Source organism: Protopterus annectens, chromosome 9.part0 (assembly GCF_019279795.1).
Source record: "Protopterus annectens isolate FY-2018-M chromosome 9.part0, PAN1.0, whole genome shotgun sequence".
In the NCBI taxonomy this organism is placed as follows: Eukaryota; Metazoa; Chordata; order Ceratodontiformes; family Protopteridae; genus Protopterus; species Protopterus annectens.
The window spans coordinates 777,023,585-777,041,564 of record NC_056743.1 but is presented as its reverse complement, the minus strand read 5'-3'; the positions used below and the strand labels follow the sequence as shown (position 1 = coordinate 777,041,564).

Genomic DNA, 17,980 nt, shown 5'->3' with positions numbered 1-17,980 from the left:
CCTCATGGCAGGAAAATTTATTCAGGGCACATGGCCCACAAGCCAAAGGCATCTTCATATCAATCAAAAAGAGATGCTAGCTGTTCAGAATGCCCTGACAGCTTTCAAGGATCTACTTCATCCAAGACCACTACTGATGAGGACGGACAATACTACAGTCATGTGGTACATAAACAAGCAGGGAAGCACACATTCCTACCCCCTCTGCAGACAAGCCATGACTTTGTGGGACACAGCATTGACTTCCAAGTACATCTGCAAGCACAATTCCTGCCAGGAAAGATAAATACACTGGCAGACGAATTAAGCAGAAACCTTACGGATACCCACGAGTGGAAACTGGGTCCACAAGTCTTCAGCATGATAACAAAGGAATGGTGATGCCCAGACATAGATCTATTTGCCTTCCCCCACAACTGTCAACTACAGAGGTTCTGCACAAGGACTTATCGCAAGCAAGCGTGGAAAGTGGATGCTCTATCATTCAGCTGGGAAACCCTAACAGTTTATGCCGTTCCTCATCTGCCGCTCCTCCCCAAGGTACTCCTAAAGGTCAGACAAGAGAAGCCAAAAATGATTCTGATTGCCCCAGACTGGCCCTGCCAGTACTGGTACCCAATCGTAAAGAGCTTGTCTCAAGGCCCAGCCTGGACATTACCTCTAATTCCTCACTTACTGACCCAACAAAACAATCGGATCCTGCACAGCCAACTCAGGACTCTAAATCTGGCAGCATAGCGGATAATGCACCCATTCAGAACACACCTCTCTAAAGCAGTGATGGATGTTATTTTGGAGGCCAGGAGGCCCAGTACCAGAAAATCTTATGCAGAAAAATGGAAGAGATTCTGCATTTGGAACCAGGCAGAAGGAATTAACATGGTTGTACCAAATATTCCTCAGATTTTGCAATACCTAACTGAGATGCTGGACAAAGGCCTATTCTTTTCATCAATTAAAATCCATGCCTCTGCCATTTCAGCTCATTACAATACGGAACCACCTCTTTTGTTTCTCATCCATTGCTAAGGCAGTACCTCAGGGGGGCCAAAAATGTAATACCCCCAAGGAGAGCACCAATATCTGCATGGGACCTCAACTTTGTCTTGGAAAAACTCACACTGCTGCCATTTGAGCCACCAATGCAGTTGAGATAAAGTTTTTATCATGGAAAACAGCTCTGCTCCTAGCAATAACCTCTGTAAGGCGAGTCTTGGAGTTACAGGCACTCATGGCTGTGGAACCTTTTATCATTTTCCATCCAGACAGGGTTTCTCTGAGGACGAACCCGACATTTATGCCTAAGGTAGTGTCCAGTGTGGCCCTTAACCAAACCATTCATTTGCCTACCTTTTATCCAAACCCACAGAATAAGGGTGAGAGACTCCTACATTCTTTTGACATACACAGACCTCTACGCTTCTACTTGGACAGAACTAAAGCTTTCAGAAAGACTGAGCAGCTGTTAGTGGCATATGCTGCAGGATCACAATGAAAAGCTATCTCTAAGCAGACTGTTTCAAAATGGATAGGTCACTGCATTCGTTTCTGCTATGCACAACATGGCAAATCAGTGCCTAAGGGCATTAGGCCACATTCAACCAGAGCAGCAGCTACTTCAACAGCCTTCCTCAGAGTAGTACCAACCAAAGACATTTTAGAGGCTGCAACGGAGTTCAGTGCACACTTTTACCAAGCACTACCACTTAACTCTCTACTCTAAATCCAGAGCAGGCTTTGCCACTGCAGTTCTGCAAGGCCTCATAGCCACTCCTAATTCTATTTAGGCCCAGCCACCCAACCTCAGCTTTGGGATTTAACCCAAGTATAATGACTGCAACAGTGAAACACGATGAACATAGTACAGTTGTGTACCTACCATAAATGTAGATGTTCGAGTGTATTCACTGTTGCAGTTCAGGTTACCCACCCACCATCCCCCTTTCTTTGCTGGGACTTATCTGTATTTCTCTATTCTGTACAACTTGTATGATGTATTTGCTTATAGATGACGGTAATGTTATATTTTAGTGCATGCTTTTTTATTGGCATAATTTTTAGCCTACCCTTTTAGGGGCACCTGACATCTGGGGCAAGAAAAACTGAAGAAAATGGCGTCGGCTGCATCTTTTATACCCCTGGCGCACTGACGTCAGGGAAGAGGCGACCGCAACCGATGCCGGACCAAGACTTTGGAATTCAGGCCGAGTGTGAGTAGCCTGCAAGCAGGATAACCCAAGTGTAATGACTGCAACAGTGAATACACTCGAACATCTACATTTATGGTAGGTACACAACTGTACTTTATAGGTGGGGGACTGGAATTTGATTTGCAACAACGAAGATGTGTCTGGGGGGCCCAGAAAGGGAAATATAACAAAGGAGGGTAGATTTTTAAAGAAATGTATGAAAATATTTAGCATGCAAGATGTAAATTCAGTGCTAGGAATTCAGAGTGAATTTACATATTATTCTTCAAGATACAAAAACTGGGCTAGGCTACATAGAATTTGCATTTCACAGGAACATGTGCATTTAATTGAAGGTCGTGATACTCGCCCAATAGCTGTTTTAGATCATGCACCAATAATGACTAAAATAAAACCACTGGGTAATGAAAGAAACTGGCGTTTTCTCACATGTCTGTTGAAAAGAGAGAAATTTAAGGAATGGGTAGTGGAAATTATTTAGGGGCTTTTAGAAAAGAGAAACTTTTGAAAAATATAGCTAGGGACTGGGATAAAATTAAAATAGAATTTATAAACAGAGTGGAAATAAAAGAATGAGAGAGATGATTAAGAAGTAACAAGAATTATGTAGAGGGACTGACAAATACTAAATTATTGCAAAATATGGGGAACCTCACAAAACAAGAATAGGAGCAGCTACAAAATGCTTGAGAGCAATCTTTCTAAACTCATGCATATTATCAATGTAGTCCCTTATTTTCTCTTTAGCAACAGCTGTTTGATAACTCTACAGCACAAAAACGTTTGGCAGAATGACTCGGACAACAAAGTAGAAAGGGCTGTCGCCAAGCTTAGGGAGCCTATTATAAGGAAGATAACTAGGGATCCTGTAGAAGTACTAGAAATATTTCGGACATTCTGTGAAAGTCTATATAAAGCAGAGAAACATAGAAATCAACAAAAGGTACAAATGGAAATGTCTATGTAAGAATTAAATATGCCAAGGCTAGAGGGAGAGGAGGCTCAATTACTAACAATAAGGACAGGGGGAGAGGAGATAAAAATGGTGATTTATAACCAATCTACAGGAAAGTCGCCAGGATTAGGTGGCATTCCTGTGGAGGTTTGGAAGCTGGGAGGAAAAAAAAAACTGATGAAGATCTGGAAGGTTTAGTTTAACAGTATTTTAATAGGAGTAGAAATACCAACATCCTGGAAGCAAGTGGTAGTAACTGTATTGCCTAAAGAGGGTAAAGATCCAACTTCATAGAGACCCATTTCAATACTAAATCATGATTATAAAGTGTTTATGTCTACAGTGACTGAAAGAATGGCAAAAGTGATGCCACAATTGAGAGAGATGGATCAATGTGGTTGTGGGGAGGGGAGGCAAATATTTGACAATGTAAACAGAACAGGATGATCCAGAGAGAAGCAGAATGTAAGAAAATACAACTGTTGCTGGTGGGGCTTGATCCTTGACAGGATGAGCTAGGATTTTATGAACAATGCAATGGAAACAATTTTGATAAAATTATAAGGTTGATTAGGACGATAAATGAAGGATCCGAGGCAAAAATTAAAGTGGGTGGGGTCCTGTCTGATAATGTCTGCTTGAGTAGAGGAACCAGGCAGGGATGTCCTGTCTCTCCCCTTTATTTGCGTTATATTTGGAACCACTGGCAAAGAAAATAACAGGGCTCAGAAGTTCAAGGATATAATTGGTATGGTAGTCAAGAAAAGCTGGCTTTATTTGCAGATGACGTTATTTTATACCTGACAAAAAACAGAGAGAGACATCACAATGTTGTGGAATATATTGAGACAGTTTTAAACCATTTTGGGATACAAAATTAATGAAGCAAAACCAAAAGCAGTAGCGGTAAATTATGTACCCACATATGAACTGGTTCAGCAATGTCCATATTTATGGAGACATGATAAAATGAAGTGTTTGAGTATGGACTAAAAATACTGGTGTGGCAGCTAAGGATGTGTGAGAAGAAACTAAACAAGAGATAATACAAAAACTGAAAAAATGGAAGCTCTGTTGTATGCATGTTGATAGCAAGATACAAGCAGTTAAAATGTTTTTCATCCCTTAGGTCTTGTACACTGGTCAGGCATATTTTTATCAACCAGAAGAGAAATTGTGGATAGCAATTAATAGAGTTGAAGGAATTTATTTGGGAGGGGGAAGGTGGCAAGAGTCAAGTGGAATAAGCTTATTCTTCCAATAGAACAGGGCAGACTGGGATTACCAGAGTTGAAGGGGGCATTTCAGAGCAACACGGTTAAGGCTGCTATACATAGTTCAAGCAGAAAACTGTAATTCAAAGTGGAAAGAGATGATGAAATGGGGGAAGCTCAAGTAACAGGGAGAGACTAGGATTTTGGATACAGACCTTTTAAGGAGAACAACAATAATCATGCTGAATATTATATTCATAAAGCAGAAGAAGGTCTAATAACTAAGCCAACATGGGAATGAAGAAAGGAGATTCTGATGATAGGGATGGTTGCAATTAGGGTTACAGCCAATAGGAAAGAAGGGCAGGAATGTTTTGGAGAAAACTGGCAAAGGAAACAAGTTACTGCAAACAAGTAACTAGAGAGGAAAAGGTAATAGAATGGGAAGATGCCAAAAATTTATTTGGACTGCAGGCTAAAGATTGCCTTACATATCAAGGATTGATATCAGAGTACAGGCAAAGAGAAAGAAAGAAATAGGGGGATCCTGAACGAAAGACCAGCACTGCTAGAATTTTTAGCAGAATCTAGAATAGAAGTTGCTGTTAAGAAAGGAATAATTAGCAAGTAGAATATGCAAAATGTTGCATGATAACTATAACAATAAATCTGAGGAGGTTAGGAAAGACTGAGAAGAGAGATTATATAAGCAGTTCACAAAGAAACAATGGGGGATATATGTATGTCTCCCAAATATGCAACAAAGTCTAGAAGATTCCTTATCTTTGCTTGGGGAGTACTTACATGGTATTTTTATGCCCCAAGCGGACTTCAAAGAATTTTTCCTCAGGTAGACAGTAAATGTTCGAGGTGTGATGTGGCAGAAACGGGTAACTGGGAACATGTTTTCTGGGAGTGTAACGAGTTGGTAGACTTTAAAGATTCCCTGCATACTGCTCTGTCGGAGATGCTGGGTGAGCAAGTTGGAGTGTCTAGGGAAATGATTTTTTGAGCCATGATACAAACTCAGAATTGCCTAGACATAGTAAGGCCTTGCTGAGTCTAATTATGATGGCTGCCAAAAAAGCAATTACTAGAAAATGGAAATAAAGTCTAAACCAACTTTACTAGAAGCAGTGAAGATAGTAACAGAGTTAAAACAACTGGAACTGGGATCTTTAGAAAATGGTCGGGGCAAATTATGTAGGAAAAATGGGAGCTCTGGGATCAGTACATGCAGAGGAGGAACGAGGTTTAAAAGAAGGCAGGATTTGAATGAGCTATGTACTGGTTGACCAACAATGACTGGATATGTTAAAGGTGATGTATAATGTTTGCAGCTACAGTTGTGTTGCATGGTTTGGAATGCATAATGTTTGCAACTGAGATTGTGTCGCTATGGTTCATTGTCATTTATATAAATGTAATAGGGTGTATGTCATACATGATGATTTAATAAAGATGCTTATTGTTTAAAAAAATCTTGTAAGGTTTGTGCTTGTGGTACTTCATGCTTGTGATAGGGATATGCCTTGGATTATAACCAAAAGGATGCTCGGATCAGCCCACCTACCCAATTATCAAATAGTAAATAAGTAAATGAATAGTTTAATGATTAACCTGAGGAAGCATTTTATGATGCAGAGAGGCACAGAAGGTGCGAAACCAGTTGCCTAACATTATGCTGTGTTGGCAAAAACAGACAAAAGGCGCGCCTGTTTTTCTCCCCCTTGCCTTGTCTAGTCCACCCTCCTCGGTACAGATTTTATTTTGTAGATGAGCTCATCATTGCAGCTAAATGTCTTTTTGTCCAGCTTTTGTTCTTATGCACTTCAGCTCTGAGTTGATATTTTGTAAAAACTGGCATTTGATATGGAGGGTTTTTTTTTTTTTAAGTATTGGTATCCTCCTTATTTTGGAAGGCAATATACTTGAGTTTGTAAAGTTATTTCCAGATTATAGAATTATCTTTCGGTTTCCAAACTGCCCAGAAAAAAGGGAAGGAAGCACTCCTAATCATAATACTGCATGGATTAATACAGCTGTTCTAACAAGCAGCCACTTAGCAATGATATTGTTTTATAAGCAGTGATGAATAATTGGATAGTCTCAGTTCTATGATTTGCTGCAGACATAATGTATTTGAGTTTGTGGGTAATGTGGGAGGTAAATGGAGACTCTGGGGATCGAACACAGTACAATAGGAAGAAGCTCATTATCATTTTGTAGCCTCTTCTTTTACCCTAAACTGTCAGATCAGATTTAGCACACTGATTGAGTTTTTCCTTGTACTCCTTAAGTTGTGTTGTGTTTGTGTTTTGTTTTTGTTTTATTTTTTTTCATAGACCTGTTTTGTTATCCTCCTCTTCTTCTGTTTTATTTTATTTGAACTTGGGTACTTAGACATGCGTTACCCGAAGTGTGTAACTAGGATTTATTAACTCCTGAGTTTAACAAGGATTTTTCTCAGTATGTTTTTGTATTGGAGGAAGTATGCAGCAGTGACAATGCTCTTAATTAAAAATGAATGCAAGTTCTGAGTCATTTGATGACTGTAAAGTGGATTTAACCATTTGGCTTTTTCTTGTTTTTTTCAGTGTAATGGAGTACTACCTTGTTAGCCAGAGTGGTGATAAAGATCCTATTCTTCTTCCTGATGGCACACAGGTGGTCATAGGGAGAGGACCAGAGACACGCATCACTGATAGGAAGTGTGCCAGACAGCAAGGTATGAACAGTGGTGTCTTGTTTGCTTAGTGTTTCTTTGTTTTTGCATTTTTTTCTCAGGCCACTGTCATTCATGTTGGAGTCCGTTCTAGCCAGTTTCCACAGTTGTGAAGGTTTGACGGTATTTAAACTGAGGATAAATAGTTCTACCTTCTTTCAGTATATCGTGGTTAATTTGGTAATCCTTAGGAAATAAATCATTGAATTAATAGTCACTTCACTCCTGTCAGTTTAATCTCTGGAGACCAAATCACTGAGTGGATTAAGCAGCTGCAGTGTTGACTTGCTTTTACTTTACAGATTCTCTTATATTTTTGGTTCCAAGGTAACTTGACTATTCTGTTCTGATTATGAATGATATTTTTACTGTTGGGCAGCTTCCTTTTTTTCTCTTTGTCTTCTTCCAGCTCCTTGCTGTCCCATGTCCTGTTTTCTTTGTTTTTATTCATAGCCATTTCCTTCCTTCCACTTAAATGAACCATTGTATGTTGTAGTGTTAGACTGCACAAAAAAATATAGCAACTTAAATCTGCAACTTAATAATGTTGAGAACTTCCTGAAGGGAAACGAAGTACAGAAATCAGTTTTTCTTTTGGAAATGTCTCATTTGTCCACTGGATTTGTGTTGAGGTTAAAAGATTCCAGCTGGTGTTTATTTGGTGTTTGCAGAGAGATACTTCTATGTTAAGTGCATTACATTGACTCTCAAACCCATGTGACCTTTACTATTTCCTGATGTTGTTTGACCTTCAGAATGGAATATTCTTTGCCAAGATGTTTGAATTAAAAAAAAAAAAAAAAAAAAATAGTATTGTACAGCATAACCTTTAAACATCTTCCGCCTTAGCCAACCACTGTTACCCTACTTGCTTATTATCCATGCTTTTTTTTCCATGCCAAACCACAGAAACGCTGTTCTTCTCTTTCATGCCTCATTACTTAATGGATCATCTCTTGGGCGCCAAACATTAGTGAAGCCAACCCAGCTTGGAAACTTCTACTTGGTTGCAGTGAATGAAAGGTGCAATTACTCTCCCTCCTCATACATCATTTATGATACTTTTGCTCACCCACTCAGGCTACAGAATTACTTTCAATATTTTGACCCAAAATAGTTCAATGACCAAGAGTGCATGGAGAATGCACTAAGAGGGATCCTGGCAGGAAAAAAAAACATCTGTACAAAAATGTTTGTAATTCTCCCTTTACCAAAGCATCATGGAAGATATGCATATTTTCCCTACGAAAGTAACTATCTCAGCAATTTGACTTTTTGTTTCATGGTGACGTAAAGGTGTTTAAGTGAGCTTGTTGAATGTTTGAGATTGCAGTTGTGATAATCAGAAAAATGGAGTTTTAAGTGTGAGCAGGGTAATGTGCATCAGTTCCAAAACTACAGTATCTTGGAGTATTCAGCCTGTGAGGTACCACAGTGTTGGAGTTAAATCTCAGAAGTGTATGCAAGCACAGCCCCCTCTACAAAAATGCTTAAAAAGTGTAAGTTTAATATTTGGAATTCAGTTTTATTTTTTGTACTTTTTTTATTTTTTACCAAGATGTCAGAACTCAGATTTTGGTGTTTTAATGCACTTGAATCAGTAATCCAGATTCCACTAATTATAGACATATTCAATTAGAACCTGTCATTGTCTGTCTTTATTGTAGTTCTTGACTCCTTATCACTGTGCTGTAACATCTTTTGTCTTCACCCTAGCCCATTTTCATCAGCAGCCTGTTTACTTTTGTTTTTACATTGACCTCAGTTGTATTGCTTAGCATTTTCTTTCTTGGTGCTTTTTCTCCCCATTTCTGACGTTCGTCATACCTCTCCCAGTCCGTCTATGCCCAGTCATCCAACCTGTATTGGATGTGGTACCCAATACAGCACAGTACGTTGAGAGAGAGAGAGAGTTGTCCTAAGGGGTTGCTATCCAGGCAGCCATTAGGATTCTTTGTTCTTCTGCCTGCATCCATGCCTTCAGCTGTGCTGTCTGTGGCATCCTCCTTTTGTCCTCTGACACATGCAAGTCTGGCTTTTCTCCCCTCAGACCAGGAACCTTTGACCTAAGCTTGAAACTACCTGCTACACTCCCTCCAGCAAATTTGTCTTATCTAGGGTGTGAGCTGTAGCGACATTTCCACGAAGACCCTAACTCCACCCACTGGTGTGACATGTGCATTTGTATTATTACTGGTACTAGTTGTGCTTCTCTATTCTGTACATGCATGCATATTTTCATATGTAGACAAGAGTTGCCTTCACTAGCTTGAAATGTCATAGCCCATACTGCTCCCTGCACCAGCATCTTCCCTCTGTGCTTGAGGCCTCCACCTAGCAATGGAGCAGAAGCTGACCAAGTTGTTAGCTATCACACCTTCCCCCAAGGATGGGCAAGCAGTAGCTGCTCTTTTCCTGTCCACCCCTTCCGGACTGTTTCAATGCCTATGCCACTATTTGAATTCTGGTCGTCTGGTATGTAGTAAGGGATTTATCCTTCTGTGTCACATATCCAGGTCTCCATTGTTTAATGTTTTAGTGCAGCATTCATTAGTCTGATACAGTATTCTGAAAATTTGTGGTAAATGCTACACCTAAGTTCATCAAACCTGTGCAAGTATTGCAGCTAGCACTGTGTTGCTTTTTGCCCTATTCTGATATCTGTTCCATGCATTCTGTCAGCAACTATGGTGATACATTACAGGTCTCCTTCACACACTGCATGAAGAAGTAATGTTTGCTGGTATTCTTCAATTTCCTTTCAGTTACCAGAGTTTCCTCGTCCCATCATCATTCCTTCTTCAGTTCTGCATTTCTATGCTTGCCATCTGTGTGTTGCGTGACAAACCTACTGTAGTCCACTCCTTTCCTACTAGAGTTAGTGTATTCCAGGTGCTTTGAGCCTTTTCCTTGCACTCTTAGCAATTGTTTAATTATATATTTTGTTCGTCTTGATTACCATCTCATTCTAGTTTCTAGAATCAGACACCATACTCTAGATAGAGCCTTACTGCACCTTGCGTAATGTAAGAATGGCACCAGCATGTTTTATATTCCTAAAGATTTAGTTTTGCAAATGAGCTTCATCTTCATAGTTCTTGCAAAGACTTTTTCGGTAGACAGATGCTAGAGTAAAATTCAGACAGCTGAAGCTGATAGATGAATTACATGTTTTTATTGTTTAACTAACAGGTCACTCTACTGAATTCCAGCATTTCTTCTTAGCAGGATAGCTGGAGTACCCCTTTGTGCTACCTATTATATATAGGTGGGAGGACTGACTTTTTTGTCTTGTTTCAATATGCATCCCTGGTCTTTGTCTCTAACATTGTGATGAGATGGATAAGAGAGATTTAAACAGGGTAATAAGGAGCAAAGTGACCAAAAAGCCTAAAAGCACTTAGAAATAATAAAATAAAAAATGAGCCACCAAGGCAATGTTGCGTTCTAGAAACAGTTTAATAAACACTCAAGCGACTAAGACTTTAGGATCTGTCAGGGTATTTTTCACTTGACTGTTTCTCACTTGATTATTTGGCTAATTAATTCCAATACTAGATTGGTTAGATTATGTATAGCATTAATTTGTGTGTATTTGGCTGACTGCGAAGAAGCTATTGGTGTTACATAGCGAAAGCGCTTAGTTGGTTGAGTGTTTATTAAACTGTTTCTAGAACGCAACACTTCCTTGGTGGCTCATTTTTTTGTTTTATTATTTCTAAAAGATTTGAACAGGGTGTTGTGAAAGTGCTTTTTGGGGACTCCCACGATTTTTCTATGATTTACATTTTCTAGTTTGCTTGCAGCAGTACATTCAACATTAGAACTTGGAACCCTACTGTGCTGGCGTGCATTGCCTCCAGCCTTTAGCAGGCAGCCATATTCTATTGTAGTTGACACTCCAGCTCGTCTAGGACAGGCTTTCTTGAATATTAAATTCATGTCTTTCCTGGCTGACTTTTGAAACTCTGTGACTGTATCTAAGAGTTGGTTGTAGAATTGTGTAATGTGTTGCAGTCAACATCTTATCACCATTAGGATGCTGGCTTGATTTAGTGTGTGTGTGTGTGTGTGTGTGTGTGTGTGTGTGTGTGTGTGCGAGTGCATGCACATTCATTTGCTTGCTGTGTTACTGTATTAGTGTCTGTTTCATCTGTAAAGTGGAACTTTTTTTATCTGATATCCCAGGTTTCTGGCTGCAGAAAGAAACAAAGATGACTGGACTGTTGTTTATGTGCTGAGAGCTCCTAACAATTCATACATTTCCTGCAGTGTACTGTGCCTACAGAACAGTTCATTTTCTTTTCATATCTTGAAAGTTTTTGCCACATATTTGACAGACCAAGGTTTCCTATAAGAAAATGTTTTTTTGTAGGAATGCCATTTTATGTTTCATATTCTTCTTCTGTGCCTATTGCCTTTCTAAAAGGTTTTGTTTTCTCTTTCTCCTGTATTAGCTGTATTATTTTGTCTAGTCTTTCTCTTACACGGGCCTTGTCATTCTTTGCATTAAGAGCTTCATAAACTAGGAGCTTTTGTGGCAACAGGGTCCCACCCCGGCCCAACACTTAAATGTTTAATGTTGTTTGCTCTGTCTAAAATATCTAAACATGTTCTTTTAAGGGTTCATCAGCATTACTGACAGATGTTGAAAAAGATTTCAGAGTTCTTTTATGTTGCAGAAGCTCCAGAAATGAGAGAAGGATCCCTTTGAATCTTCTTCTCGCCTCCCACATCAGAGCAAGTTACATAAGACCCTGACCAAAAAAGTCAGAAAAAAATGTGAGAAAACTTATCAAGTCAGTGAAACCATCAAAGCGCAAACCATTTTGGTGTAAAATCTGGAAAAAATGTGCAAACATATGGAGGAAGTGGCAAAATCCAGCACTAGTAGTGCTTATAGTCTTTGAACCCTACTGTTTCTGTCACAGAGGCTTACATAATCAGCCCAGACTCAATTTTGTCAGCAGAGGCAGCATCTAAGCATAGAACTTAGCCTACCTTGGTGCCAGTTTAGAGACTTCTCCTACAGTACAGCTGACCTATATCATCAATCATCATCTCCTCCCTTTTTTCCTAATTTTTACCTGGGGTATGGGATGTCATGTCAATCTTCTTCCAGTTTCAAAGCCACTCTTTCTAACTTCTCTAACAGTCATGCCTGACTGTTGTAGGTTCTCTCTCACAAAACTCACCTGTTTGCTGGATGGCCTCCTTTCCTGTTGCCTACTTCCTGTCCGTCCCAAACTTTCTTCACCAGATTGTCTTCTGCTTTCATACGTATGTACCCAAACTGTCACAGTCTGTTCTCTTTGACCTTCTGTGCAGTTACAGCTACTTGGGCTTCTGTGCTGATGTCCTAATTTTTTTATCTATTCACATTGTACATGCTACCTAGGCACATCAACTCCATCACCTCTAGCTTCCTCAATTGCTCTGCCTTCTCTACCCAGGTTTCTGTGTCATACCACAGTTTTGTACACCTTACTTTTCAAATTATTTGGCATTCTTGTGTCACTTACTACCCCTGCCAACTCTGTGTCAGTTGGCTACAGCCCCTTTGATTCCAGCTTTGAGGTAAGGTTACTGTCAACTTGTGTGCCCAGGTCTCTCAACACGAGTGTGTACTTGGGGTGTTGTTATTGATGTGGTAGTTAGCAGGAACATCACTCTTACTGGAAGGGATGATGATACAGTTTTTGCATTCATTTTAAGGCCATGACTTTGGCACCAGTCATTTGTTTGTATAAGACCCTCGTTTAGGATGTTGGCATCATTTGGAGATTCTATGACCACTCCCAGTTTTCAGTTCTTAGGAAACTGTCAGCCACAGACCTTTAGTTTTAGCTTGCACTTCAGAGAAATAGATTCCAAACAGTAGAAGTTCTAGGACTGATCCTTGTGGAACAACACTGGTTACTTGTCTGCTGTTGGAGGTGGATTCCCTATTTTAACTGTATAGGTTTCAGACTTCCCTTCTCCTCAACTTCCTGTCCTAGATACTTGAAGCCACTGACCTGTCCCACTATTTTCCTTTTCATCTCCGTTTTTAGCTTCTGATTCTCCCCATTTGCCGTCATTACAACTGTCCTATCTGTACTCCCTTTTCATCCTGAATGCCTTCAATTTTGCATTCTCTTCCACTAACCGTTCTTGTTCAGAGTCTACCTATAATGATAAACTGTCTGCATACACCAACTTTGTTGATCTGTCCCCTTTGATCTGATTGTTAATGTAGTCCTCCGATGTGAACAAAAGAGAGGAGTCAGAACTGAACCTTGATGCACACCCACTCCCTCTGGGAACCCTTCTGTGAGTTTGAACGCTGTATATCTGTCATAGGGTCATTGGACATAGCCTACATCTGTTCAGCCAGTGTTTCTGGGACTTGGAACCATCACAGGACTGCCCTAATCAGTATTCTTAGGGCCTTATCATATGCTTTCTTCAAGTCTAAGAATGTCCAGTTGGACACTTACCTCATGTCCAGCTTTTTTACAACTATCTATCTTCACTGCAAACATTGGGTCAGTGGTGCTGCATCCTGATGTGAATCTAAATTGCTCATATCCCATCTTACTTTCTACAACTCTGCTTATTCATTTTTAAGTCACTCTCTCCAGCATTTTCATGCAGTGTGACAGGAGTTTGATACCTTTATACTCCCCACAGTTGTCAGTCCCCTTTTCTTGTACCCTGTCATTAACATTCTTATTCTTATTTTCCAGTCAGAGGTTACAGTTTTCCGTTATGCTATGACTACCTTCAGGAGCCATTTCTCCCCTAACTTGCCCAACATCTCGTTCATGTCTGCTTTGACCTCATCTGAACCTGCTGCTTTCCAAGACTTTATTTTCCTTAGTGTTGTTGTTTTTTTTTTTTTTTTTTTTTTTTTTTTTTTTTTTGAGTGGACACCTCTTCTTTCATTGTAGGCTGTGTCTGAGGCAGTACAGCTTCTTTAGGATTTTTTTTTTCCGCAGCTGCTGGAAACACTCCTGCCATCTGCCTTTGTCCTGTAGACTGGTGAACAGGCTGTTGTTGGCATCCTTTATGAAGGATGTCTAATGACTGTCTTGTTTGTCTTTCTGTCTTTGCTTTACACCCTGATAGAATTTATTTGTGCCATTTGCTGAGTCACTTTCCAGAAGCTGTTAGAGTGCGTCTGGTGCCTTATTTTTTGCAATTGTGAATTCTTTGTTTCTTAGCCTGGTCCATCTTTTTTGTTTCCCACTTTTTCCTGGACCCCTTCTTTCTTTAGATAACTATGTGGACTTTTGCATTCCAGTACCATCTTTTCGTGTGTTCCTTATTTCCATACCTGGATTGGCTGCATATCTGTTCTATAGTCTTCACAGTATAGAAATGCTGACACCCTTTTTCAGCTATTTCTTCTTCTTACTGAGGTGCTAGATCCCTGATTATTTTCTTGAAATCCTGTGCTTTCACTCCAGTCAAATTTATGGTCTTCATCCTAGTCTCTGTTGACCTTAGAGCCTTCTTTGACCACAGCTTGCTGCTGATGATTGTGGTCCCCCAGTAGTTTATGTTGTGGGACACTAGGGATGACCTTGCAATCTCTGATTCTACTCCAGTGCACTTTCCTTACTAGGAGGAAGTCTACTACACTATCACTTCTCCCTGTAACCCTCCTTCAGAAGTCTGTATTCTGTACAGTAATTCATTGACCCATTATTCAGATTGTCTCTGCTCTAGAGAATCATCTGCATATTTTGCTACCTCCTTTAAGTCGTATAAGGTGGAACCAGAGATCTGTGTCTTTTTGAACTGCCTGTGACCCTTCCTGTTCCTTTTCTAATGGAAGTCTGGCATTTTCTGACAGCTGTGTCTCAAATTTAGATTTACTGCTGCCAAGGTACATGCCATACCACACAACATAACACGTACGTCGGCCATAAAGAGACGTTTGGTATAAAGCGGATGTCGGCATGCACCTACCTCAGAACTTTTCAGAGGCCTGTCCGATTGCCTGCTCCAGACGTTTGCTCACCAGAACTGTTGTGTTCCAGTTGTCAGATAAACCTGTTGGAGTTTTTTTCTTCTTAAAATTTTTGGTGCTGCTTGTTTGTTGGGTTCATGTCAGCTAGGAAGGGCAAGTTTCAGTGTGGAAGGCAGATTCCCCATAAAGACATCCACGGACTATTGAGCGCTACCACTTGCTTGTCTCCTTATGGCTTTCCCATTCCAAATAAATTCTGGACACTGACACCTGAAAATGTCTCTGTAATGGGTCTAAATGGAATGAACTGCTCAGGCCTGATGGGTCTAACTGGAATGAACTGCCCAGACAAGTAATTTATCTTTCACAACAGGTGCTATGCCATCTTAGCAATGGTTTCATTATACTCTTTTAAAGTTTCTAAACTTAAGTTTAAAGCACTCAGACAAAACATTTTTCACTTGTAATCCATACAAAACCGATATTTTAGACACCTCATGCATTACCTAACCTGCAAACTAAGGAAATAAGTTTTACCCTTGCCCCTGCTTAATTTGGTGGTGTTTATGCATGTGCTCGGATACCTAAATAAAATCATCTTCTCTTTCTTTTTACTAAATAAACAGTTTGTTGCTGACCTTGGCATCTAGAGCTTAGTTTTCACCTCCGTTTACTCACCTGCATTTGAAATCGTAGCACATCCTTCTAATGCGGCACTGCTTCTTTTTCTTTATTTCTTCTCCTCTGCAGCTTCAGCTTCACTCTCTTGTGCTCATGCTGTCTTTCCACCTGAAGCATTTTGTTAGCTTAGGTTCATAGATTAGTACCAGGCTAACTGCCCTTGTGAGCCATTTTAAGCTTAGCCAATCACCCCCTGTGTGAATCAAATCCTGCACCTTGTATCTGTAAGGTAAATACCTTAACCATTATGCCAGTCTCCCACCCTTCTTTATCAGATATTTAATTTCTAACTCTGTTTTTTTTATATTTTAGTCTACATTTTAAGGTCATCTGTGTTTAGATTGTGTTGTTGGCCTTCACAGCCACTACCAGGCTATTTTCGCATTTAGAAGACTGAATGTTAGCAGCACTCAGCACTATCATCATATTAGCCTTAGTCATACTAGCAGGTAGAATACCATTTTGCTTTTTTTTAGCCACGTGCAACACTTTTTGTTTCATATGTGTCACACTATTTGTTTCCTAATTACTCTAAATAAATAAACAAAATAAAACTACAGTACAGGATATAGTGGTGTATATTTACTTTATGGCAACAAGGATATACACACTCTGGTGTGATAACTGTTCTGCAAGTAAGTTCAGTTCACAGTATGTCTGCACCTATGTAAGCTAGTTATCTGGGATGACTGAGAGTATACCAGTTGTTTCCTTCAGTTTGTGTTATGGGTAGGGGCTACAGTATCATTACCCATACTTTGGATGATAATTTGTATGTGCTGAATGGGCATAAAATCTGCACTCCAAGCACAATATACTGTACAGCACTGATTGATCTTAACAGTATGTTTTAAATGCACACTTCTACCTTGGTTAGCAGCCAACATCAGCCGCACCTAAGTAAGCTTATACAGCTACAGAGCAGAGTTATATTTCCCATGATTTTGTCCACCTCAGAATGAGCCCATTGACTTCCAGTTAGTCTTAATTGAAACTTGAACAAGATTAGTTTACACACACACACACACACACACACACACACACACACCTATCCCCACCCATACACCTGCATATACTTTTTCCCATTAGTGCTTCATGATATCTCTCCAGTATTAACACCCACTTCCTCGTCTTCTCATCTTTATGGTACTGTTGTCACCAAAACCATACTGGCATTTCAAAAACATAATTACTTTTAATGTCTACTATATTTTAAGGGTAAAGTATTTGTGCGGTATCAGTAGAATGAGCAGCAACTCTTCAAAAAGCAAATGACAGAAATTATTAATGCATTAAAGTACCACTGCACATATCTTTAAGCTAATAATAAGTAAATCACTAGACACACATACTGAAAACTGAGTAACGAAATTCTTCACTTGTAATGCTTAATTTTATTTAACTCACTTCTCAAACTCAAATATACAAGTGACTAAATGTTTGTGGAAAGAAATCATAAGATAAATGGATGGAATAAAAAATCTGTTTGATATCTTATCTGCGCCTGTCACTTCCTCTAGCTCAAGGAGAAATACAGAATTCTGGCTACATCTGACTTAAGAGGTCAAACAAGCAGATGCACAGTTCAGCAGACAAATAGAGTGCAACTTTAGCTTTGTTTTGCAAATGCAATTCACAGTGCACAGTCTGAAAATAAGACAGTATCTCACTGTCTAATGGTCATTTTGTCTGTAGTTAAGAGTCAAAGGCAGTCCTTCCTATTTTTAACAAGTTTTTTTAATTCTCAGTTGAGATATGAGCAATATTATACATTTGTATAATAAAAGAAAACTGGCGGCCGTGGTGGTGCAGCGGTTAGCGTTGCTGCCTCAAAGCAAGAGGTTCTCCAGTTAGATCCCCTGCTGGGGTGCCTTCTGTGCGAAGTCTGCATGTCCTGCCTGTGGTCATGTGAGTTTCCTCCTGGTGCTCCAGTTTCCTCCCACATCCCAAAGACATGCTGTAGGTGGATTGGACACTCTCTTAAGTTGGCCCTAGGCATGAGTGGGTGTGTGTGTGTGCCTTCTGTGGAAGGTTGATCAGCGGGCTGGCATCACAACACCATAAAACTCCACTGCCAGTAATGAGTGAACAGGTGATCCGCTGTGGTGACCCCTAACAAGGAAAAGCCGAAAGAAGAAGAAGAAAAGAAAACAAAACATGTTAACATGTTCACAGTCACAAACGTTATACATCACATACATTCTTTTATGCAATTATCCTCAATCCAGCATTACATAA

At 39.8% G+C, this 17,980-nt stretch overlaps 1 protein-coding gene across 1 annotated transcript in view; it reads left to right on the top strand.

Moving 5' to 3' along the window:
* Nucleotides 1-17,980, top strand: part of LOC122811519 (polynucleotide kinase 3'-phosphatase) — an 897,059-nt gene that overhangs the window by 138,155 nt on the left and 740,924 nt on the right. The window contains exon 2 of the mRNA XM_044083405.1: nucleotides 6,977-7,107. Coding sequence (XP_043939340.1) covers nucleotides 6,981-7,107 — 127 coding nt within the window. The 5' untranslated portion in view covers nucleotides 6,977-6,980. The remainder of the gene's footprint in view (nucleotides 1-6,976; nucleotides 7,108-17,980) is intronic.